The following is a 25,066-nucleotide window of genomic DNA, read 5'->3' on the forward strand; positions in this document are numbered from 1 at the left end:
TGCCGGTTCTCCGCGCCCCTCCGCCCGGCTGCTCCCGGCGCGGCCCCGCTCCGCCTCTGCCCCGGGTTTCCGGTAGAGGCCCGCGGGAGCGGCCCGCGAGCTGAGCTCGGCACAGCAGACGTAGGAGGCGCCTCGCCTCCACCGGCAGCCGCCGCCATAATGCCCGGCCAGCTGCGACTCGCCGCGGCCGTAAGTGGGGCCGGGAGGGAGGGACGGAACGGAGGGACGCGAGGGGCGGTCGGCGCGGTGCGGCGGGCAGGCCTCGCTTTGTAGGCCGCGATGGCGGCAGCTGCGCCTCTGCGGGGACGGAGCCGAGCGGTGTGCGAGGCAACTGCGGGGGTGGGCCGGGCCGGGCCGGGCCGGGCCGGGCGGCTTTCAGGGCCTACAGCTTTGGGTGGCGGTGTTCGGGCCAGCACAGGCCTTCCACAGCGTCCTCTACACTACGGAACCACGCAAAGCTCTCTGCTGCTGTTTACGTTTTACTTCTCCTTTTATAGTTCTAAAGCCTTAATACCACTAGTAATAATAAAAACTTTGCAAAGGGGCTGCACTTTATGGGTGGATTTCCTCGTTGTTAGGAGTGTTTACTGTACACTATATACAAATACATTTCGTAATTGCTTTAACACGGAAGAGTGGGTTTGAAGCTAATTGAATTTACTGTTATTATTTTGGGGGCCTTAAGTCCTCACAGAGTGCTTTGCTGTGAAGCAGGCCCACCCCTGCATGTACCCTGTGTGCAGCCGGGACTGCTCCTTGCAGATCAGTTCTACAGCCCGTGCTTGTCTGGCTCTAGTCTGTGTCCTCCAGTAGTCTGTGTGCCCCAAGACGAGCTCCTAGGGCTGGGAACAGAGCACAGGGCTGAGGTGGGCAGCCACCCTCCTCCCACACACCCTTTTTAAATTATGTTTTTATAGTGCCACTTTCAGTTCAGCAGCGTGTTGTGATCAGGAGTCAGTTATGACGGTTCTACATTATGTCCCTTTCGGCAGTGTGCTCTTACTTCAATGAAAAGGGAGGTTTGAAAAGTGCATCCTTTCCTGCATGCAAATGCCTTCTGCAGATGTGCTACTGGGGAGTCTGCAGTGTCCAGCGTTTGCCATCACCTGCCTGATGCCAGCAGTATGCAGTGCTAGGACACTTACCTTGTTTAAGTTGATAGTTTCTTAGGAGCCTTAATCTAGTTGGCGTGGTATTTTGCTATTAATAAGTCCAAGATGTTGGAATTACTTCATTGTCAGTGATTTATATGCTTTTCTTGTTTGGAACAAAAAAAAAAGGTCCAGTGTTAGAACAAAAAATAAAGCACATTAAAATAATCTGTAGCTTTCAGATTTCAGATTCAGATTCATCTTTAGATGAAGTGTTTGGTATTTACCTTGCTTCTTTACTAAAGCTATCGTTAGTTTCTGGCAAATTTCGTCAAAGCAGAGGTGATAAGAAAGGTTTTATCAAATAGCAAAAGTGGTTATTTTAAGTTTTGTTGACAGTTTTGCATGACCATAATTACATATGCCTTTCAAAATCTCTTGGGTTAAGCAAAAACTTTGGTATCTGCCTGTCTTTTACTACAATTAACTATGATATGTGTCTTACTTAGCTTAGATTGTTGGGTTGTTTGTTTTTTTTTGAAGTAAGAGAGAAAACAGACTTGAAATTTCGTGTCAAGCAGTTGTCTGTTTACCCTCTCCTTCCAAAGCAGGAGTCATGTCTGGATGAGATTCTCTGAGGACTTCATTTCTATGTTTTACCTAATATTCAGATTATCTGGAGACCATCCTGAGGTCGACAGGGCTCCCTCATTGTTCGGTGGGGTCACCACAAGTGGCCTCAGTGCTGCTGGAGGTGCTGATATGCAAACCAGCCTCAGCTCAGCACCTGCCTGCTCTACTATTGCCTTCAAGGACTGAGCAGTCCATAAGTATTGAGAGATCAGTCATGGGTGGTTGTTTTTTTTTCACCCTGAATTTGTATTAAACTGTTGGAGTGATTTGAAGGAATGGCTGAAGCTGTGAGGGGTTTTCTGTTGGAAGAGCAGCTTCTGAGGACCCAGCCATACCTGTACTTACGTTGGCAATCACAGCTTCCCAAGGCAGCCAGCAGCTCAAGAGCTCCTCTCATCATGATTCCATTGAAGCTACCTTTTTTTTTTTTTATAAATTTGATTCATTCCTGAAATCAGCTGGGAGCTGATTACTGAGTACATCTGCTTCTTTCCAGCAGCCAGTCATCCAAGGGCAACCACTGCAAATATCTCCTTTTATTTGAGCTTTTCTCATCTTGCCTGTTTTTATACGTCGTCTATCTTATGTTGACTTCCATTCACTTTGTGTTGGCTTTAACTTTCTCCTGTTTGAAGTGCAAGGGAAGCTCTCTGTTTTCATCTGGTTTAAAATCTGCTGTTTAAAACATTCCTGGATTACTGTGCTGTTTTTAAGATTTAGAGCCCAGGCTTAAAAGTATTTGCTGTACATACATTTCAGCAAACTCACAATGTAAAGTCAGCCTTTTTAGAGGCCACATAAGCTTTATTAGTGAAGTAGTGCTTTCATTAGTGAAGGGTTGCTGTTAGAAGCAGCCTCAGCTGTGGGAGCTGCTCCTGGGCTGCAGCTTGTTGTGGCACTGCTGGGAGAACTTACCAGCCTTTGCTGCTCCGTTGCCAGTGCATTAGTCCTGGCAACAGCAGCATGTTGCAGACAACTACTGCACCTATTGTACACAGGCAAGTGAGTGTGGCTGAATGTGATATTAATAAAAATTTTTTTTAAAAATCTTAAAAATTACTGAACAACCAGTGGTGTGAAAAGGCAGTGTTCTACATACTCTGCACCATAGAGACCAGTTGTTGCTGTCAGTAGAGGATACGGTTGAGACTCCAGAATGGCATCAGAGGGAGGCATTTGCCTCCAGAAACGACACCTCATCAAACCCATCCTTAAGGGTTTGTTTTTACAGGTTTTATTTTTGTCAGGCTTTTGTCTAGGGGGGAATGTGATTATAGGTAGAGTAGGAGTTGACACTGGTTTTTGGGGGTAGGATAATTTGTGACTTGGGTGAGTGGTTTGGTCTGGCTCATGGGTGGTTTCACAGAATCACAGAATTGTAGGGGTTGGAAGGGACCTCCAGAGATCATCGAGTCCAACCCCCGTGCCAAAGCAGGTTCCCTACACCAGGTCACACAACTAGGCATCCAGGCAGGTCTTGAACATCTCCAGAGAAGGAGACTCCACAACCCCCCTGGGCAGCCTGTTCCAGTGCTCCGTCACCCTCACCGTAAAGAAGTTCTTGCGCACGTTTGTGCAGAACTTCCTATGCTCCAGTTTCTGTCTGTTTCCCCTTGTCCTGTCTCCACACACTGCTGAAAAGAGTCTGGACACAACCTTCTGCAGCTGGGCAACTGGAAGGAAGTGGCTTAATCCATTGTTTCCTGAAATAATTGGGCGTGTAGCTGTATGCTGAAAAGCAGAGATGACAGATCTGGGCTTTAGCCAGTGCTTATTCACTTGATGGCATTAAAATATGGTGTATGTGCGTGTGTATTATATGTATCTGTATATATACATATAAACATACTAACTAGTAATAGTTCAAAAATATATAGAAGACATTTTATTCCATGGTTTGAATGTTTTGCCTATTAAGCTGTACATTTTTGCAAGCATCTTGTTTTGTTTTTTGATTATTCCAATCAGCTTTCCAGTTTTTTGTGTAAGAACTAACGATCTAAATTATTGTACCACAACCCAAGAACCCTTATTTTTCATCTTTGTTTATTAATGTGGGCGCATCATTTTCTGTTATCTAGCCCTCTGAAAAAAGTAGTTTTTGGAGGAAAAAACTCACCTATTTGTGTATAAGGGAGGTGGTTTGAAAGTAAAGACCAGGAATGTTTTATTATCATTTTATTATCTGCATCTGTGAAGATTAAGTATGGAAATACATGCATATTAATTACTTGTAAAGTGATTTTTTGACCGACTGACTGACCGTGAGAAACCATAGTTCCTTTGTCCTACACCATTTGTTCTGCCTTATATGTTGGATTTGATTTGGTGTAGATATATGTGCAAATTTGCACTTGTGTACTGCATGTCTTTCTCTTATTCATGTGTGATGTGCAGTACTGATCTCTAGTTATGCTGCATCCATACTGCTCTACCAGGTGTTTTGACTGCATTGCCATTTATTTGTTGACAGGCACGTGGCCATGGTGGCTATGATTCTGATTTTAGTGATGAGGAGAATGGAGAGAAGCCTGTGCAAAAGACTAAAAGGTAATGTAAAATGAAGTTAATGCTTTATTTTATACTAATGAGCTGTTACTGTATAGGAGATAATGCTGTGGTATGTAAAGTCTGGTGTTGAAATCATTTTTGAAAAATCAGTCTCAGATTTGTGCATCTCCTCACGCCATGCTTGCCAGAGTACGTTGTCTCCCTTGGACAAATGATTAAGATCTGTTCTGTCGTGTCCATCTGGTGTCTGTACGCCTTTCAGTTCTTGGAGCGCTGTGTTTCATTTTCTGAGCATTAGTATCGACTGCTGGTGTTTGGCTTCTCCTTTCATTTTGCTGCAGATCCATCAGGAAATGTGAAGCTGTTGGGAGAGCAAGGCAAAAAGGCCAATTGGCAGCAGGCATTGTAGATAGAAAGCACCAACTTGGAGGAAGTAAAGAACTGATGGCATTTGTTTTGGGGTTGGGATAGATTTTATTTTCTTCTTAGTTGTTCATACGGTGCTGTATTTTGGATTTGTGATGAAAATAGTGCTGAAAACACACTGATGTTTTAGTTGTTGCAAAGTGGTGCTTGCATTGAGTCATGGACTTCTCTGCTTCTCATACAGTCCTGCCAGTGAGGGACTGGTGGGGCACGAGGTGCTGGAAGGGGACACAGTCAGGACAGCTGGCCCCAGCTGACCGAAGGGATGTCCAGTACCATATGGCACCATGCTCAGTATCAAAAGCTGGGGAAAAAAGGAGGAAGGGAGGATGTTCTGCAGTCTGATATGTCTTCCTAAGTAACCATTGTGAATGATGGAGTATGGCTTTCTTGGAAATGGCTAAAATCTGACTACCAATAGGAAGCAATGAATGAATTCCTTATCTCGATCTCTTTACATATGTACCTTTTGCCTCACCTGTTAAACAGCCTTTATCTCAATTTCTGCGTTTTCTCACTTTTACCTTTCCTATTCTTTCCTCCACTTCGGATAGAAGTGAGCAACAGTGTGAGCAGATTTTTATTTCTGTGTTTATTTTACTTTGGCACCATAATCCTTTGACATTTTCCGCACCCTTCTGAACATTCTGTCTGAATTTTACAAATATATTTTTTATCCCCTTTTTTGTCTTGTTCTTGCTTTGTTTATTGAACTTTATTTAAGAAGGCTTTCTGGAAACTTTCCTAGAACTCTTGAGTGTTTTCCGTTATAGTAAAATTGAAAGAGTCTTTTTTGTAGTGTTTGACTGCATTTGTGGGGGGAAAACATCGGTGTTTTAGTCGTTAGAATCATAGAATAGAAACAGTGACTGGTTGTTTTTTTTTTTCAGTTTTGGTTTTCTTTACCATTCCACTGCCTAAGTGGAATACTAACTAACCATCAGGAGCCTTTCAAACATACCATCATTACCCTCATTGTGGCACTCTACTGCTGATTCCCAGTAGGGCTCTCGTGTGTTCGCTGCTATGTGTGTGTCTGTTTCTTGCTCTGTGATGACATTATTTTTCACTTGGAAGAAAACGATAGTCTTAAGTTTTCTTTGAATTGCTGTTTTATGGAGACTCCTTACGGGATTTTTGTACCTATAGGTCCTTTTGAGCAAATGAAATCCTTAGCTCCTAGAGTCTTATATCCCGTAGTTTGAAATAGAAATTCTCTGGCTCACTGTCTACAGGTTTCTGACTTCCTTTCTTTCTGCCATCTGCTAATAATGGAAAAATCTTTTTTCTTCACCTCTTTTGAGGAAAGAAACTAAATATACCTCCTACTAAGCTAAAAGTGCATCTCTTTACGTTTAAACTTTTTATTATTTTCTTGAATTTTGAAAATATTTTTAAGTGCTCACTGATAAGTATGGTTCACAACATGGTACTTACTTAAGTTTTAAATCAGAGATTCTCATGATGTCTTAAGAGAAGCAGAGAAGTTTAATGAAGTGCTGAGATGCATGAAAGGATAGGATAGGGTTACTAATGTTCAGTCTTAATCAACAAGCATATTTTTCTTCCTTTTTCTACTTAGCTCTGCAACCTAGATTTATACAGGGCTTGAAACGTAGAGTGAAATTTAAAAATCTTGTTTTGTTGTAGTTCTATGGTAATAATGTTGATAAAGTACGAATTGTTGATGATTTTCTTTTAACTGTAAGCAAATGCCTTTGCATCTTTGTTCTCCAAATGAAGTAAAGTCTAATCTGATGTTGATTCTGAGGTCTCATTTTATTCAGGTAGAAATGAACATAGTAGCTTTTGTTACTCAAGTTGCTCAAGTTTTCTATATGGTATGCTATTTCTTTTGACAGGTTGTGATTGAACTTTCTTTCCTTTTCCCTCTCTATCTTTAGCACGAAAGAAGATAGCCTTCTGGTAAAGCCATTCCAAAAACCAAAACAGGTCAAGGTTGCTCACAGGCAATTTGCTGCTGAAGAATGGGACAGGTATTTTTTATCTATTGCACTGGTGAGGCTTTTTTCCTTCATGTAAAGGTAACTTTCACTGAAATGTATTTGTTATTATTAACAGAGAAGAAGCAAGGAAGAGAAGATTTCACCTGATATCAATGGATGCAGTATCCTTTCATTTAATTTTTCTTTGAGTTTGAAAATCTGTTTTGTCAAAATAGTTGAATTTCTCAGTTTTTATAGTTGCAAGTGCAGCACCAGATACTAAGTAGTTATTCAAATTAGCTTATTTTTGTTACTGAGATCTCTCTGAGAATGCCTTTACTCAGTAGGCTACTCGGAGAACTCAGTATTTCTACATTTTCGATATGCTAAGTTGCCTTGTTTGAGACTAAGTTGTTATTTTACTTAGATCAACACAAATGCACTTTGCTCTTTCAGTTGAGTTAATACAGAGTATAATTCTGTATGAGGCTGCCAACATCTGTGGGCAAATACATTTCCACTAGAAGTCCAAAAATTGCATCAACAAATACAGAAGTCTGTGCAAAATAGCATAGTCTCAGGCAGATTCTACAGATGCCCTAATGTAAGCCTGTTTAATATAATGTCTACTTCTATTTTAGTTTTTTTAATCTCTTAATCATATTTCATGCGACTATTTATGTATTTTTAAAGCTACTGCTTCATTTAGATTATAACCTTTCTCTTTTTATTTAGCTTTCACCTGGGGCACATATTAAAATAATTACAATGTGTGTGCAAAAGGCATGACGCGCTGTACTCCTTAAAAGAAGTTGTGTAGCTTTCAGATTCGTGTTTTGATCAAGTGTTTGATATTTACCTTACACAAGGCATACTTAGTTTCTGTCAAATTTAATCGAAGCAAGTGATATGAACGGCTTTATCAAATAGTGAAAGTAGTTAATTTAAATGTTCTTGACAGTTTTGCATTACTGTTCCCACATAGGCTTTTAAAAAAATCTCTTAGCTTGAGCACACAACCATTGTATCTGCCTATCTTTTATAACAGTTAAATATGAAATACATTTTACTTATCTTGGGTTGCTGTCGTTATGTTTTGACTGACCATATTTCAAATGCTGTCCATTCCTTGCTTGTTTTAAATAGCTATTCTCCAATGACAAAAGTCAATAATAGGAAAATAATGTTAGCCCTCCATTTTTATGTGACCAGGGGCTGCATAAACCAAACCGTCTAGTGTCACAGACATATCCCAGTCAGTCCACCTGGCACTGTAGCTAGCCATTAATCACAGAGAAGCCCATGTTTCCTGAAGTTCACTATAAAGCTAATTGTGTAGAAACTCTTAAAAGGTTCTGCTTATGTTTTTGAGTGTTTCCTATCTAAGACCTTTACTGTTTTGTTCTTTTAACTCCTGGTAACTCATATAAGAACACAAAATAGTATGTTGTATTTAATGTGTTTTTTTGCAGAAGAACACCTTTTCTACTTGTTTAAGGAACAAATTCCTTTTGGTTGTGGTGGAAAGGAGAAAGAAAACATGCATACTGAGGTTAAATTTACATTTTTAAGGCCTTTGGAAAATAAGATGTTTTCTCCATTGAAATATACATGGGAAAACAGTAGGTTGATACAAATTGTTTTCTTTCACACGATGTAATATTTGCCTGCCTGTGTACAAGGAGGTAATGCGTTTTGTAACTTTTTGTTTCAGAAACTTTATAGAAGTTAATAGAAGAATAGAATATAGAAGAAAATATTTTTGAATAGCCATCTCTAATGTGAAGATGCTTATTTTCCAAATAAATAGTTATGTATTTTTGCTCATGTCATGGTGCAGAATAGGTACAAAATAGGTTTCAAATCATGTTTCTGAGGCCCAGGTTTAAAAAAAAAAAAAAAAAAGTTTCCTGTGGTTCTCATCTGAAAAACTAAAGCAAATAGCTTTTATTTGTATTTTATGGTATAAAATAAATTCTACCCTACTCATGTTTATAATACAAAGTACAAGCTTGTATTAAAATTGAAACCGCAGTACTAAGAAGTTATGTGCAAATCACAGCTGAAGATTGAAACCAGCTTCTATGCACATGCTTATAGAGCATCTTTGGAGAACAGTTTTATAAAGTTCTGGCAGCTGAGTGAGGTTTTACAGAGGAAATTGCCTTAAAGTCCTGTATTTGGAAAGTAGCTCCTGTAAGAGGTTATTGGGTGAAAATTGCTAATTAATTCTCTTGTTTCTGGAAATTACCGAACAGTTTTTGGGGAACAAAAAAATGCTTTCTGTTCAGAATATTGAAAGTTTTAATTGTTCATTTAGTTGCAAACTGATAGTGAAGTAAAAGAATGTAAGTACTGAAACAGATTCCTTAATTGCTTTATTCAGTATTCGAGACACAGAAAGTTAGTGAATGACTACATTTTGTACTATGGTGGGAAACTGGAGTATTTCCGACGTTCTGGGTAAGCAGTATTTCCCCTCATGTCCTCAGGGTCCCTCTGATATGCAAAGCAGTTAAATTATAACTTTGAGGGTGATAAGAAATGTGTGTCTCAAATTACTAATTTGTTTGGTCCCAAGTAGTAACTACATTCCTTGTAAATATCCAGAGCGCAGAACTGCTTTGTTTCACTTTGCATCATTATTCTTATGTAAGAACTTAACCATAAGCTGAATTATTCTTGTTTTGTTATGTAAATGGAAAGATGACAGGTGAACATTAGTTGAAGGTACATTGAGAAATATCTGGCAGTATTTTCAAGTTATCAGTGTGGAGTATTTTTGAAATGTGCTAAATTGCTGTCAGTTGTCCCCTACAGTGATGTCTTTCTGTAGAGCTGCCTGTAACTGCCTTCTGACATAACTGTCTAAAAGAAAAGTATCATCAGACAGGATCATGCCATCTGCAGTTTCCGTGGCCATTTGCCACCGGGAAGTTTCCATTTGGGAAAAACGAACCATTGTTTAATAGTTTTATTCCACAGCAATGCATTCACGTATACTGTGAGATGGAGATAAAAAATACGCGATACTGGTATTTACCAAATTAGTACTACTTTTCATTGGTATGTTGTGCTGAAATAATGTTCTTTTACAGCGAGAATGACAAGACGGATCTCGATGTTGTAAGAGAAAACCATAGATTCCTGTGGAGAGAAGATGATGAAGCAGACATGAATTGGTACCTGGAGCTATTACATAAAACAGTAATTTTAGATCACTTTGTACCAAGTTTGTAGTGTCTTCTGTTAATTAGGGATTGCTGTGCATACTTAGTGATCATCCTTTGATCTTTAATGCACTTAAAAATGGAAGAACTTTAGGAGACATAGTAGTATCAATCAGTGATGAAACTAGTTGATGACAGAAAGAACTGAAAATTATTTGTGCATTCTCTGAGGGCCAAATGACTGTTCTGAGTATCCTGAAGGAAGCCTCTTTGAAAAAAAGTAATTTAATCTGGGCTGTGGATGTATTTTGGATGCATTTTTCCACTGTTGTGAAATTTCTTCTTTTGTCAAATAGTATATTTCTTTTGCATTTCTAGCTCTGCAACTTGTGTTCTTCAGATGAAACCATATGTATTTATCTTGCTTAAAGTCATTAAAATGTAAAATGAATTGTATTCTATATTTAATTTTAAAAAACCCAAACTTTTTACAGGGAGAAGAGGCTTGCAAAGAAGTATTATGATAAATTATTCAAAGAATACTGCATAGCAGATCTCAGTAGATACAAAGAGAACAAGGTACATTTGATTATTGTAAATCATAGTTTTTAAGCCTGCTTTTTTTTTTCCTACAACACTGTATGTTGTGAAACCAGAATTTTAGTACCCTTTCCCTAGAAAGAGAGTTGTGAGAAATTGTGAAGTTACTTAATAAGTAGCAGCAGTTTTGAATCTGAGCATTGTCACTGCCCCAGAAATGTGCTTTTGTGGGAATAAAAGCATTTCTGTATAACAGTTTTTTGTGAAGAGATACATTGTGTGTAAGCAAGGCAGAAAATGAGGGGTTAGGGAGAGAAGGCAAGAGAGGTTTGGCTAGAGAGAAGAGTTCAAGAAAGCCTAAAAAAACCCCATAGTGTTACTGTTTTTCTTGCTGTTGTTGTGGTTTGTTTTTTTTTTAAAGTCTAAAAAGAGAGTTCTGTACTTGAATGCTGTCTTAAACAGTTTTGCATATGTCTGTTCTAAGGCAGTGTCTCTTGCTGCTTGTCTTTTTCTGTTTATGGAAACAGGATTTGTATTTTCTTTGTAAGTAAATAGAATTTCTGAAGAGAAACAGATGATTTCCAAGACCCTTTTTTCTTCTTAACCAAAGCAGCCATTATTGTTTCTAATTTTTTAATTAATGTCTTAGTCAAAAGGAGTATATGCATTTTGTATTGTGAATTTACGAACTATTTCTAAACTCAAGTGCATATTGGTGTTGTTAACACATAGTAACAACCAAGCCCTGCAAATGGTGTCTAGGTAAAGCTCTTTGAGACTATTTATAGTATAGAAAATTACATTTGCTCGAAATATTTGCAAGGGCTGAGTTTAAACTATAATATTAGGCCAAAAAAATCACAGCCCTCTGAAAAAAAGTTGAACGGAAAAAATGCAAATATTAAATGAAGATTAATAAAAATGAGAAAGTAATAATGCTGCAGATGCCTTCCTTCCTTTTTTTTTTTTAACAAGTAAACTTCATTTTATTTTCCTGTACTTGTCTCATATCCCTCAGTGTTTACACCACTCCTAACCTGAGATTCCCTTGAGCTTGCTTACAGATTTTGTTTCTTTCCTTGCTTTGCCAAGTTTCCATATGTTCACTGTCTTCTGTGGGAAACTGTTTTGCCCTAGTTTCCTATTTTGTGTGAATAGTATTCCTTTGTCAGACTTCAGATGGGACTGTCCTAACTGTGAGGTCGCTCTGAATATCTGTGTATGCTAATAAGTCATTATTCAACAGTCTTGGAATTTTTATTTCAGCATAACTCTGATATATCATGTAATTCATTCTGTTACTTTCTTTTATGCTTTCTGTCATCAAATATGTTGTGATCACACTGGAGTCTTTTCTCCAGATCATTCTCTTTTGTTGATTTATCCATGCCCCTGTTCGGTACAGAGGAATGCCAAAGCAAGCTTATTTCTTGGAAGTTAGAAATAGGCTGCTGATCAGTTCCCATTCACACCAGTGGAATGCAGGCTGTGCTTTCAGATTTTTTTCTGCCTTGATTCTTTTTTTGTCTTTTCTAGAAATTGAAGTCAGCTATCTTTAGCTGCTCATACTTTCAGTTTTGCAGTGTTGGTGGTGAGAGGTGCAGGCTGTGTAGCAAGCTTCTCAGCTGGTCAACTTCTCATCTCATAGTTGATGATGCTTTATATCCTGTTAGATAACAGTAAAGTAAAGTTGAAGATAAGGGTTTGTTGTTTTGTTTTTGTTTTTTTTTAACGTGTGTGTTTTTTATCCATCTATAAAAAGCTCTTATCAAAAGACAGAGATTGAAACTGGCCCACCTATTCCATCTGTCTTTTCACAATAATTATTTGCTACTACCCAAAATCTTATAGCTGCCTAATTCTTCTCCGACTTACATGTTAAGATTGTAGTTAAGATCTCATTTAGAACTTTCCATCTGAGAAAACCAACTCAGTTTTCCTAAATAGTGGATAATAAGAGCCAGTTCCATGCATAGCACACTGCTGAGGTCTGAGAAATCAGCACTTGCGTGTTCTCAAAATCAGAAGCTCAAAAGCAGACAATGAAAAAGCCCTCATCTTCTGTGTAGGACTTCATAAAACTGAAACCCTTTGTTAAAGGAAGCTATATCATGCTGGGTTCAATAGCCTGAGATGGGGAGACCTCTGCAGCACATGCACCCAGGTTCCAGCAGTAATGAGGCTGAAAACATATTCGTGTTAGGCGCACACACAGAGCACAGACGTATATGTGTAATAATAATGTATTATTATATGTGTATAATATGCATACAGAATCAGCCACACAGGTCAAGACACAGAAGAGCATTCGTGTGAGCAGTGTCATTCTGCTGCTTATCCTTATGTTATCCTACACTCTTTCTTCCCCAGATCTTATAAATTCATCCCTGCCTTTGGTTCCTCCCCTAAATATCCCATAATAAATCCTCTGTCATGTCTCATTTTTTTTTGTGTGTGCGTGTCATCTTCATCTTCACTTTTAATGAGCAATGCCAAGATGGTCTTCTGGTATGAGGCTACCTGTAGATGCTGGAAGAGTATGCTCTGACAACTCTTGTGTTGGTGTGCTTGTTACTTCTTGTATTTTCCCTGGATGCAAGTTACTTAAGGTCAAGATTTGTTTGTACCTTTGAGCTTCTTGTCTGCAAGCTTTGATGCTGATAAATGACCATCTGTATTGTCAGATATTTTAGCTCTGTTGACAGTTTTGCTATGCAGTAAGGGAGAGTGCTCAGCATGTAAGTTTGACTTCGTTAGGCATTAGGCTAGAAATGTTCTTTCTCTTAGCCTTATTTTCCCAAAAGGAATCTTATTCGCTGTGTTTGTGCTTTGTTTTGTAGATGGACAGATTGAAAAGTCTTCCATTTGATAAGAAATGAGATCAACCTGACACCCGGTTGTTAGACAGAATAGTTTATTCTTTTATGTTGTTTTTTTTTCCTGATCATTTTCAGATTTCTAGGCCAACTTGTCTTCCATTTGGTAATACACTCACTTTTGTCCCTGTCAGCAAGGAAAGCTTTTATGGGAAAAGAAAAATACTTAAAATGTCTATGATGTTTTTCCACCATTTTGTTTAAATTTATACCTTTCTTCTTTTCTAAAAGAGGTGACTCTGGACATGTTAGTTGTTTACAACTAACAATAAATAAACAATAAATACTATGCAAGCAGTCCATAATTAATTTGAGAAATTTACTGTTCATGGATATTAAAAGATCTTTCACATCTTTAGAAACTATCTACTTTTTAAGTTAGTCATTTGATAGTCCTGTAAAATCCAAAATCCATTTTGGAGTTAGTCTACTTAGTCTTCTTCTTTTTAGAGAAATAGCTCATTTTAAATTTTGTTGAATGCATTTATCAAAGAATAGGCAACATGACTGCTGATGATGGTTCTGTTTTCCTTTGTTTTACAGGCTGACTATTCAAGAACCTATATGTAATTTTCCTATATTAATTTAATCTGTTTTTGGTATTTTAGCCTGGAGGGTTATGCTTGTTGCATAGTTCTGATTCCATTGATTTTTTCAATTTCTTTTTTTTTTTTCAGTCTTTTTCCCTCTGTCATTTTCCATTAATTGATGAAAGAGTGATAGGCAAACACTAAATAGCAGATGAGGACATGTTTCATTCTGGCTGTGTATATATGCTGGGTTTCTGGTAGCACAGGTGGTTCTGGCTCCCTCCTTTCTTATATGGCAACCTCTCCTTTTTTTTTTTTTTTTTCTTGATACTATTGCAGAAATACTCTGTAAGGATATCAGCAGATGTATGTCATAATGGCTCATGTTGGGACTGTGAGGAAAGTCTGCTTCAGTATCTAAAGTGTGCATAGATAACTAACTGCGTAAACGGGGAAGTGGCAGAGGAACAATGAGAAAACATTTTACTTTTTATATACTGCAGCACACACATGCAAAATTGGTGCCCAAGTATTGCTGATGCTTAAATGTGCAATATTTTTAAATGCAGCACAAGCTTTTCAGAATTGCAGTACCCTTAATCACTATAGACCAAGTGTTAAATCTGTTTTTTGTCATAAATTCTATATTTACAATTGTACTTTGCATTGTTTTTTCATCAAATTGTTCAGCACAGTTCTTTTTCCTTAAAATTGATTAATTTTTGTTTGACTGAAGTGCGAGTGGTTTAACTGGTACTTTAGAACACATTGCAGATTGTAGAGCAGTACAAGCACAGCCTGATCCAGCCGTAGCAAATGGACATTATCACAATATGACAGCAGTACCTGATTGTCTCCTCTGTTTCGTTTGTTTTGTTATGTGAAACTAGGAACTATGAAAGTTTATACTCCTAAAACCAATTCTGAAATTAGTGGACAGATTTCAAGAGGCAAATAATGATTGGTGCTTATATTTTTAGCTTTCTTAAACATAGCTGTGTAATACCGTACCTTATTTTGCCTTTCTGCTCAGTTCTTCAATTTTAGTTATCACTTATCAGCCATATTCTTAAGAGCCAGAACAATTCTTACTCCATTTTTCCAGTGTTCTTTGAAACGTATACTACTTCTCACATGAGAACTCCGTACTGCTGCCCTACAGATGAAGAATTATTATGGTTTATTTAAAAACAAAACAAACAAACAAACAAAAAACCTACATAGATCAATAGATGTCTGGACTTAATTAGATATTAAAAAAAAAACACATAAAATTAAGCAATTATATTACAAAATGCATGCCATAGCATCTAGGAAAATGCACATTTGTGTGGGTTCAGTCTTTGAGTGCCTCAAGAGCAGCATCATATTCCAAACAGCAACTTGGAACACAGGTTCAAAGGTCTTTATGGCCATGTGTATACCTCTCTAATTTTAGAAACCTTCTCCCCACAGTTTGCCTCCTTCCAAATTTTAACATGAAGTTCAGAATCTTCCATGCCTTGCTTACAGATCAGGAGAGCAGGAATTTTATTTCTGACTTTATATACTCCAAGTATATGACTTTTAAATGAAATACCAGATAACCCTTTTTGGATGAGCTTCATGGCACTGAGTTTTGTGCTTTCTTTCTACTTGTTAGTGAAAAGAGACTTGTTTTTTTGAGGCTGTTCTCGCTCCCTTTTGTCTTTGATCTTCTCACTGGATTATGTGGCACTTAGAGAGAGAATGAAGCAGATTCTACTGGAAAGCAAAAATAGTAGCTGGGTTTTCTTCAGGTGAAGTTTTTTGCAATGTAAAAGGATATGTAAGTTAATTTTTGCTTTTGTTGTAGTCTTAGGATGTGAAGTGTGACCCATGGATTTGTAGTCGTGTGTCTTTTCGGTATTCTAGTGATGGTCTTATTTTTTAGTGTGCACAGAATTGCAATGAAGTATCTGGTAAAGCCATCCAGTCTGTCCCAATTTCCTATTTGTTCTTCTGTGTGCTACGAGGTCTTTTAGAAAGTTGTTCAGAATTAAACAGCATCTACTGGAATGTCAGTTATATGAGTAAGTTTGGATCCTTCTGCAAGCAGAAGCAGAGAGATACTTTTAATTAACAGATAAAATTTCATTTAATGAATGAAGCACATGCAGAATATCAGTTACTGAAATTAGTCTTTGTATTACTGAAATTGTTGACTATTCACAACTAATTTTCATTCTTACCTTAACAGTTTGGATTTAGATGGAGACATGAGAAGGAAGTAATTTCAGGAAAAGGTAATCCTCCCTTTCATTTTATATTACATTTCAGTGTGGCTATTGCTTTTATTGCTTCTTTTCAGCATAATTTTGTTTGACTGTATTTGACAATTTATACTAATAAGTGTATCAAATGGTAATAAATCAATGTAGCTTTTAACTTCTCTGTTCTATTCTCCATAGCTGTAGCGAGCGTACTGATCTACATAAAGAAAAATTCTACATCAAGAAAAATAATAACTTTCAGAGTAAACTGGTTCTGAAAGCTTCAGTGAGAATTGTTATCATGTCTTCCAGTCCCATCTCTAAATCAGTGACTTATTCTTGCTGATTCTCTAAGGGAGCTCATTTCTGTGGTCCCCATTTCAGTGCTGTGGGGCACAAACTTTCAAGTAACTGAACAAGCAAGTAAATTATACGAATATAGTGCTGTTCCTGTGGTAGGATGCTCGTACACGTGTGCAGTTTTCGGCAGTCATGTATGCACGTGTGAGAAAAATGAATGCTGTGACCCTGTGGATTGGAAAAGATCAGTGAACTAATGAACTGATCATGGGAAGCTGCCGCTTGCTGTGGGTCGCAGCACTGAGCGGCATTGCCTCCCGCCACGGGGGGGCACAAGAGCCTCGCGCTGCCTGGCGTGCCAGTTGAAGCGGTCACTTTGGAAGGACGTGGCTAATGCCTTCCTGTGCTCTTCCCTCCAATAAACGAGTAATAGAAATGGCTTTAATTGAAGTGTAGCAAAACTTTAATACCTTGCCTTAATCTGATCGGCTGTGAGTGGGTGGTGATTCACATTTTAAAAAAGGAATGTGTGTGCTAAATTTAGCTGGGACAGTAATAGTGGTGCTGAGAACCTCTGGGTTATAGTTTGAAGGCAGTGTATGGTTGTGTATGTTTGATTGCTTTGCTTTCCACAGTATGTAAGCTTTGTAAGCATGACATGTAAGGTCATGTATAAATGATTGCAGATGGTATAGATTCCTGATAACCACACCTTCCGTAGTGTCAAACATATTTAATGTTTATGAATTCAAAGCTTACAGTGTGAGTGTTGTTTTATTTGGTTCAAGTGTTACAGTGCAAGTGGTTTTGTGTTGCAGAACTGAAGTATCTGAGGACACTGGCAATCCATTAGTTAGAAGCTTAAGGAGAATGTTCCCAGGTTAATCGTTTCACACGGTCCTGCTTGTGAGCCTATTAATGTAGATCCTTATTGCGAGCTCTGCAGACAAATTAGTCTTCTGCAAAGTGAATATATGAATCCCTATTAATGCAGTGTGGGGAATTCGGTGATGTAAACAACATTGACTGTGTGTATATTGTTTTAAAATTAGTGTTGTGTTTAATATAATAAACCCAAGAAAGTATTTCAAGCTATTGCATGCTTTTTCACAGACTTGGCTTTCTTTTTTTAAGTATTGTATTTCCTTTTCCTAAAAGTAAAATGTTTATGAAAAGTCAGTAGAATACAAGTTGCTAGGTTAACTTGTAGGTTAATAAAAGTATGGGCATCTTCTTTGTGCATCAAATGGTTTGATGTCACTAGAAATCTGTGTCTAAATTGCAACTTCTTTGCAAGGATGCAAAATTGGATGAGCATGATTGTTTTGTCACTTTGTATCAGGTATTGTTTCCTCAGATTTAATTTTAGCTCTGGACTTTTTTCTTTGAAAAAAGTAAGAAGCAAAAGCTGAGCAAAACCAGAAACCCTAAACTTATTCACATTAATCACTGAACCATGTTTGTTTTTTTTTTTTATCTTTATAAAAGGTCAGTTTTCTTGTGGAAATAAAGACTGTGATGGCAAAGAAGGCCTGAAAAGCTGGGAGGTGAATTTTGGTTACATTGAACATGGTGAAAAGAGGAATGCACTTGTGAAACTGAGTAAGTCTGAAAAAGTTTACATATCCTTAAAAGAAGACAAATATCTTGAAAAGCTGTGGAATTAGACCCAGTTTTGATGAGAACAGTTCATGCAAAGTGGAAAACTTCAGAGCAGCAATCATTTAGTGAGAAGTAGTATATTATAGTGGTCTTGACTTAGCAAGATAGACTACTATTGTTATTTATGACAGAGTAGTTGAGCACCTCATCGTGTATCATTCTTGATGTGGTAAAATGAATTGCAAGGAAAGTTTAATCATATTCATTGTTTAATCGATTATGTGTCTTAGAAGTTTTTGGGGCTTAGGAATAGTAAAGTTTATGCACATCTTCAGCTCAGCTGATTTTATTTTTCATTGTTATGTTTTCTTCCAAAAGTTTAGCTTTCGGAAGAAATTTTGATAAATTACTTCTTTTTTTATTAATGCTTCTTGAGTGGGATTTTCTTATTCAGTATATTTTGCAATGTTCATCAGGTAATTAAACTTACAACAATTTACACGGTTTTTCTGTGAAAAAGAGGCTTAGGATGATTTTTCTTTTGTGCACAAAACACTCCAAGGTGGCAGCACTTGTTTGCTGGTGAAGCTCTCAGAGATTTGTGGATCTTCAGTGTAAGTGTAGAACAATTTGATCTGTTCACAAAGATCCATGGAATTTGATGTCTGTACATGAGAAGCACTGATATTTTTTTAGAAGAATTGTCAGTGCTAAACCTGTAATCTTTCTCCAGGTTCAGTAAAATCTAGGGTTGTACTGTAAATATTTATTGTGCTATTTTTCTTAACCATGCCTACAATTACATTGGAATTCAGTTTTGTAGGAAAATCTACTCAAATTGGAAAATAGTGTTGTATCTAGTTTTATGTGTTTACTGTCAAGTTTTGTTAGTTGTGCTCATCAGACACATGACTGTGGTGTTCTCATTCTCTCTTTTTCAGGAGTATGTCCAGAATGTTCTTATAAACTAAACTTTCAACACAGGTAATGAAGTATTTTGGAAATATGAGGGTTTAATTATTAATAGGCTCTGTTTTAGAGTACGTATGAAGGCATTATCTTGTCACCATTGAGAGTTAGGTATTTTTGTGCTAATAAAATTATGAAACTCACCAAACAAGAGGAATCCTCCAAATAAGTTTCCTTGGGTTACTTTCATCCCAATGGTTATTTTTCTTTTCTGAAAGTTTTTGCAAAGCATTGTAATTTTTCATTTTCTCTCTTACTCTGTTTAAGAGCTGGAAAGCTTTTCCTTTCCTAAACAATAGGATGGCATGTCTAGATGTGTATGTCTCTGAAAGTTAATCTATTTTGAATAGTAATTTGTACTCAATTTCATAGTAGTTCTGTGCAGATATGTTTTAAGTAACGGAGATTTGTTTATCTTGCTTCTCTTTGGAACTAAAATAACAAAACCTCTTGAATTCAGAACAAACGTAATTAAGAATATTTTCTCTTTGTCAGTTTCAAAGCTTAACATAGAAATAATGTTCCTGACTTTTATTTAAGCAAACAGGAAAAAGTGGCTTAGGTTCATACAGTAAGCCTACGTTTGTAAGTTGAAAATAAAAATATGTGTGTTCTCGGTTTGTAGCATGTTCTTAGCCTTGAGATTCTCCTTCCTCAGCTTTTATTGCTACTAAATATTAAGAAAAAAATAAAAAATCCATATTACTTCTGTTTTGCTCATTTCATATATACAAGATCACTTGTTACATAAAAAACAATCAATATAAATTTAGCACCTTATATGATTATTTGCTTTATTTAATGCTTGACTGCCAATTCACTGTTTTCCTTGTCTACATCAGAGTTGCTTTAACAGCTTTGGTATTTCCTGTCCTTTATGTTCAGCTGTGGAGATCTAATACTGCTATAGCAGTTTTCATTTTTAGCTTAAAAATTTAAATAGTGACAAGTTTAAGAATTTAAGTTTCAGAAATGTAGCTTTTGTTATTATTTTTTTTTTTTAAGGAGGGAAGAAGTCAAAGCAAGCAAGAAAACAGGCACAGCTGTACGGAACTCTAAACAACCAAAAATTAAGAAGACAAAATTTTCTCATTCAAGAAAAAAGAAGTCAGAAAAAAAGACCTATGGAGGTAAACATAAATTTTAAACCTTGAATTTTGAAAATATTCCAAAAAAGTTAGTTGAATATTAATTTTACCATATGTAGATAGCATATGTAAATATGCAGCTGTTTCCACACTGTATAATGTAGGTGGTCAAAAAGGTAATTTTTTTTTAACCTAAGAAAAGATAAATTTCTTACATTTTATAGAGAGCAATAGCCATGTGAAAAACATTTATTGCAACAAAAAATTGTCCAAGTCTTGGGCATTTCATTAGACTGTACATTGTCCAAGGATTGGAAGTTGTATACTGTGAACAGTTCTGAAGTATTGGAATTCCTTAAGACTTTGGAGTTGAAAACCTTTTGGAAATGTAAGATAACCTTTTTGCACTACAGATCTTTGGATAACTTATTTGAGCTCAAACAGGCGACCTTTCAACTCACGAAAAAAAAAGTTTTTGCTTCAGTGTTTACTTTCTTTTTTTGAATGTATGGTGTGTGTATGCATGTGCAACATGTTTATGTGTAATTTATTGTGATAGATGTATCCTTTGTAAACACTGTAAGATAAACACTGTAAGATAAAAGATAAAACCAAGATAAGCTCACTGTTTTTTAAATGCTGTTTATTTCTAGATGAGGTTTCTTCAGAAGATTCAGATACTTCTGATAAAGGTAAAGTGTTTGAATATCTTCTGAATCTTGTTATATTTGATAAGGTGGTAAGAAAACTATGTTGAAAACAAGCAGACATAGATGGGTCAGCATAATTACTTGGAAGTCTTGGAGGAAAACTAATGGATTTTGAGAAGAAAATGTTTTAAATTTAAGCAAGGAAGAAAATTGTGGGTGGATAATAAAATGAAAATAGTCATAAAAATAAGGGTCTAGGTTGTTCCAGGAAAGAGTAGACGGTGCAACTACATGGTACACGAATATGTGCTATGTAAAGAACTTTTCTAATTAGTAACTATTACTTTTACTGAACAACACAAATAAGTGTTCAACTCAAAATGTTAATAGGAGAGCACTGGGAGAAGAAACTATGCCAAATAAATTCTAGGCTTTAGCCTGAGTCTTTTGCAGCTACCACTATTACTGTCTCAGAGACCCATTGCAGATAGATGTGCTGAGTCTCAGTGACTCTGTAGGCAGTGGTTATCTTGCCTATATCTCAGTAATTCCAGTCCCTACTTCTTTTTAAGATGAAATAAGCCTCATCTTTTGGACATCTTAATTCCTGTTGCAGACTCTTTGGAAAGATCTGAGTGTTTCTGTTGATGCTCTGTTGTGTCATATACTTTTGAGAATGGCCTTACAGATGCAGGAAGACCCAAAACAGTTTTCTGCTGACTCAAGTCATGCCCAAATTCTGTATAGAAAGTTTTCAGGTTTTTTTAAGTCAAGAGATTTCTAATAATGAGATTTTAATTTTCTTTTCTACCCTTCTCTATAGTTATATGGAACAGTTAGGCACTAATTGATAGTTTGTTGCAATTTCACTGATAAGCTGAGGTTGATGAAAGTTGTTCTTCAAGTAGAAAGTAAAGTCATTGATTCATTGAACATCACGAGTTTCTATATTGTAATACAAATATATTGTAATTCTGGGTTTGTGATTATGAAGCTATAATTTTATGAACAAAGTGCAGTGCAGCCTCTGTGTCAAGATCAGCATTCTGACATGATTGTTGCTATGTTTGGCCAAAGTATCAGTTCAATGGTGTCTAAAAGTCTTCTTGATGTTGTATTGAGTAAGATTGGCGAATGTTTTAGTTTTTGCATCATGCAATATTAATCATGTTATTTATCATCAGGATTACAACGAAATGTTTCTCTTAGCCAACAACTATTAAAAAAAAAATTGCTGAATTCTTTCAAAGTATATTAGTTAAGCACTCTGAATTTTTTTAGCAGATTCAGATAACAGTGATGCACAAGATGGTCCTTCAGATGCTGATTTTTGGAAAGGTCCTCTGCAAGAAACAGATGAAAAATCACGGTTAGTTTGAACAACCAGTAAGCTTTTGTCTTGTAGACGTATTGTGACCATTCAGAACTGCAAAGGCAGAGGCTTTTCCTGAGTATTTTAATGATAGTCTAACATCTAAAGTTGCTTTAAATCTCCTAAGAATATTGTTATGTTTTTTGGTTTGTTTTTTTTTTTTTAACTGGACATATATACAATACCAGAGGAGAAACCTTTATCAAGCAGCTATCTTACCATCTCTGTCTTATCCTGTGCTTGCATCCTATTAACCAGTAAATCTTAACAGTCAACTCATTCTGTTGCACAAAAAAAGAAATGTGATGGGCATGCGAATGTAGTGAATAAGTAAAACTTATGTATACCAGGTACATACTTTAACCAGAAATCTGCTAAATTTTGTTATCTCCTTGACATATTTCTATTTTTTTTTTACAGAGAGGAAGAGTTTGATGAATATTTTCAGGACTTGTTTCTCTGAAACTTGACATTGATGGGGTTTGATTTTTGTTGTTGTTATTGCTGTGAATTGTCAAGATAAGTGTTTGGAAATTCAGTTGTAAGTAGAGACCAGAGACCTCTTCCCAACAGCATGCCTTTTCTACAGTCACTCCATATGGACCATCTGAGTGAATTGTCTCTGCAGGAGGCTTCAGGGCTGAAAGTTTTCTTTTTTTCCTTTGTTTTTGGGGGGTAGGCCTGTATACTCATGCAGTACAAGAAATGTACTCAGGAAGTACAAGCTGAAGGTATGTGACAAGGTAACATAAAAGTAGGAAGAATATAGAAAAATAAGAACATACTTTATTCTCAGTGCACTACAGGAGATGGCTGTTCTTTATTCTATCCCAAATTTCAGCTACTGCCAGATTATTTCAGATGATTATAATCATTAGTTTAAAAACATATACTTCAAAATACTTGTACTTATAGTTTATTGAACTATAGTTAATAGCTTTAAATGTATTAGTTGTGTAGACTTTAATATTAAGATATGAATCTGTGTGGCTGCAGATACTGTTAGAGAAGTTCACTTTAGTTAAGCATGTATTTTGCTTGGAATTTAAGTAAACCATATCTGAAATGTCTCTGGTCTTCCTTAAAAAGCTACGTTCATTATGACCTTGGTTTAAATTTTAGTTATGATATGTTGTGACTGATAATTCCACTCATTAATAAAAATCTGAATTGTTCTCAATGTTGTTGACATCTTTGATTTAATAAATAAATAATGTGGCTTGCCACTGGACATGTACACGTGGCTTGTATGTTATCTGTGGTTTCTGATCTCCTTAGCATTGATTGAATGCTAATCCTTCTTTAACGTGTAATCCTGAACATACAAGTAAAGAATGTATAGTGTTTGAGAAACTTACTGGATTCATCTTCATTTTCAAATGCAGCACAGCACAAAACATTCTTTACTGTATGTTTCTAAAGAAATATTCTGCTTATGTATAGGTATGGCAGACATTTTCAGATTAAAATTACTTTGGATATAAAGGACAAACTTTTTTGAATTAAGTGTTCATGTAAAACAAACTGAGGAAAGTTAATGTAGAAAATATATCTTTATAAGTGCTTTCTACTGTAGATACATTTATAGAATGTATTTATAATTATTTTTTTGGTAATGTAACAGCAGGGACAGTTGCAGTGTGATTACGAATATTTTACATGTACTCATAGTAGAGAGCTTTATTTACAAGTATTTATTAACATAATTAATTTTAAGCAGTTTGTGCTTACATAATAGATGACAGTACAAGGACATATTTAGGATGTCCTTGAGCAACAAATAAATGTAGCCTTGCATGAAGGCTTCTTTAGGTAAGAAGGTGGATTTAAAGGTTAATTCTCTGTCATCTTGCAAGCTTGGTTGAGAGCCAAATCCAATCTGCAGCAATCTGCTTACATGTATGCAACTTGCCTTAACGAGTTTTGTTGAAAGTTGCTGTAAGTATTGTATATTAGGTGTGCGTTCTGGGTTAACTAGCTCTGCTTTGAGTCTTCAGAATATGTTTATAAAGTGGTACAGAATACATATTAAATACATCATTTAATACAGTATGAATAAAGTTACACGATCAAACAACTTTGGAATAGCTTTCTTTTGTATCTACATGAAATACAGGAAATAATACACGATATCCAGTTTTATGTCATAACCAAGTTTGCATAAAATACTTGGCCCATTTGTAAAGAAGGACGTAATCAGTGGGAAACTGTGTGGATTCCTTTTAATTTTGAGCGATATGCATGTATCTATCTTCATAGCATTCTTAGAAAGGTATATAATATAATTAATTTTTCAGTCCTCCCTTCTCTTGATGCTGAGGGCTCTTCAGAGGAAAAAAATGAAATTGTATGATTCTTCTTTGTTTAAAGTGGGGAGAAAAGTGTTAGGATTGGGTCTCCTTGTAAAACTTGTTTGTTGCAGGAGTCATTTCTGACCTCCAGATTCTCTTAGGTTTGGAATTGGTTCCACTGAATGTTCAGATACATGTGTGATATAGTAGCTATTTTCCTTCCTTATCTGGAGTAGGAGGTGACCTCATGGGACCTGAATAGAAGGAATGGAGCGATCTCTGTCACGCTTTAACAGCTGATGGTTTTTGTAGGGAGACTGTTGTTTACGAAAGGCTAATTTGTGTGCAGTCTGTCTTAGTTGTGGAAATGTGAATTTTGATGTGCTCTACTTGTGCTATTCTCTGCCTCCCCAGACTGAATTTGTGCCATTCATTGGTTTTCAGATACTAGAAAATTCTGTTCATTTTACTGCATTTTAAAGGAGGTGCATTGGATGTAATGCATTTGAATGTGGAACCTGCTGTAGATGTAGCTACATAGATGCACAATGTTTGTAGTGCATCTTTTTAGATTTGTAAAATAAAAAGTACTCAGTTTGAGAACTGTGGGCAGAGACATCGTGGGTTAAGGAGTGGCTTCTCCAAGTGCTGACTGTAATTTGCAGATTTATCCATGGTAGTTTTGAAAAAAGTCTGTGCATCATGGACCTGCTTTTTATACATACACGATAGGGAATTGTGTTTAGCTCTCCTAAAGTAAAGGAAACTTTTGCCCCAAAGCTGTACTTAGTTTGCTGGAAGAGGACAGAATTCCAGATTGAGTAAGTACACGTAATATAA

At 36.5% G+C, this 25,066-nt stretch overlaps 1 protein-coding gene across 2 annotated transcripts; it reads left to right on the forward strand.

The window, feature by feature from the left end:
* The first annotated feature begins 14 nt into the window (after positions 1-14).
* On the forward strand, positions 15-23,115 carry LOC122175312 (protein FRA10AC1 homolog). 2 transcript variants are annotated; one of them, XM_042862885.1, is made up of 14 exons: positions 15-189; positions 4,198-4,274; positions 6,566-6,658; positions 6,744-6,789; positions 8,994-9,070; positions 9,706-9,789; positions 10,272-10,356; positions 15,942-15,987; positions 17,743-17,856; positions 18,798-18,840; positions 19,831-19,955; positions 20,567-20,605; positions 21,845-21,932; positions 22,356-23,115. In XM_042862885.1, exons 1-14 carry the CDS (start codon positions 160-162, stop codon positions 22,396-22,398), a joined length of 990 nt encoding a protein of 329 aa, XP_042718819.1. In that variant the 5' UTR covers positions 15-159; the 3' UTR covers positions 22,399-23,115. The 2 variants fall into 2 exon arrangements, with proteins under 2 accessions (XP_042718819.1, XP_042718820.1); XM_042862886.1 differs by having other exon boundaries at positions 21,848-21,932.
* The last annotated feature ends 1,951 nt before the right edge of the window (positions 23,116-25,066 follow it).

Source organism: Lagopus leucura, unplaced genomic scaffold, assembly GCF_019238085.1.
Source record: "Lagopus leucura isolate 7727_CA_CO unplaced genomic scaffold, USGS_WTPT01 Super-Scaffold_739, whole genome shotgun sequence".
Taxonomy (NCBI): domain Eukaryota; kingdom Metazoa; phylum Chordata; class Aves; order Galliformes; family Phasianidae; genus Lagopus; species Lagopus leucura.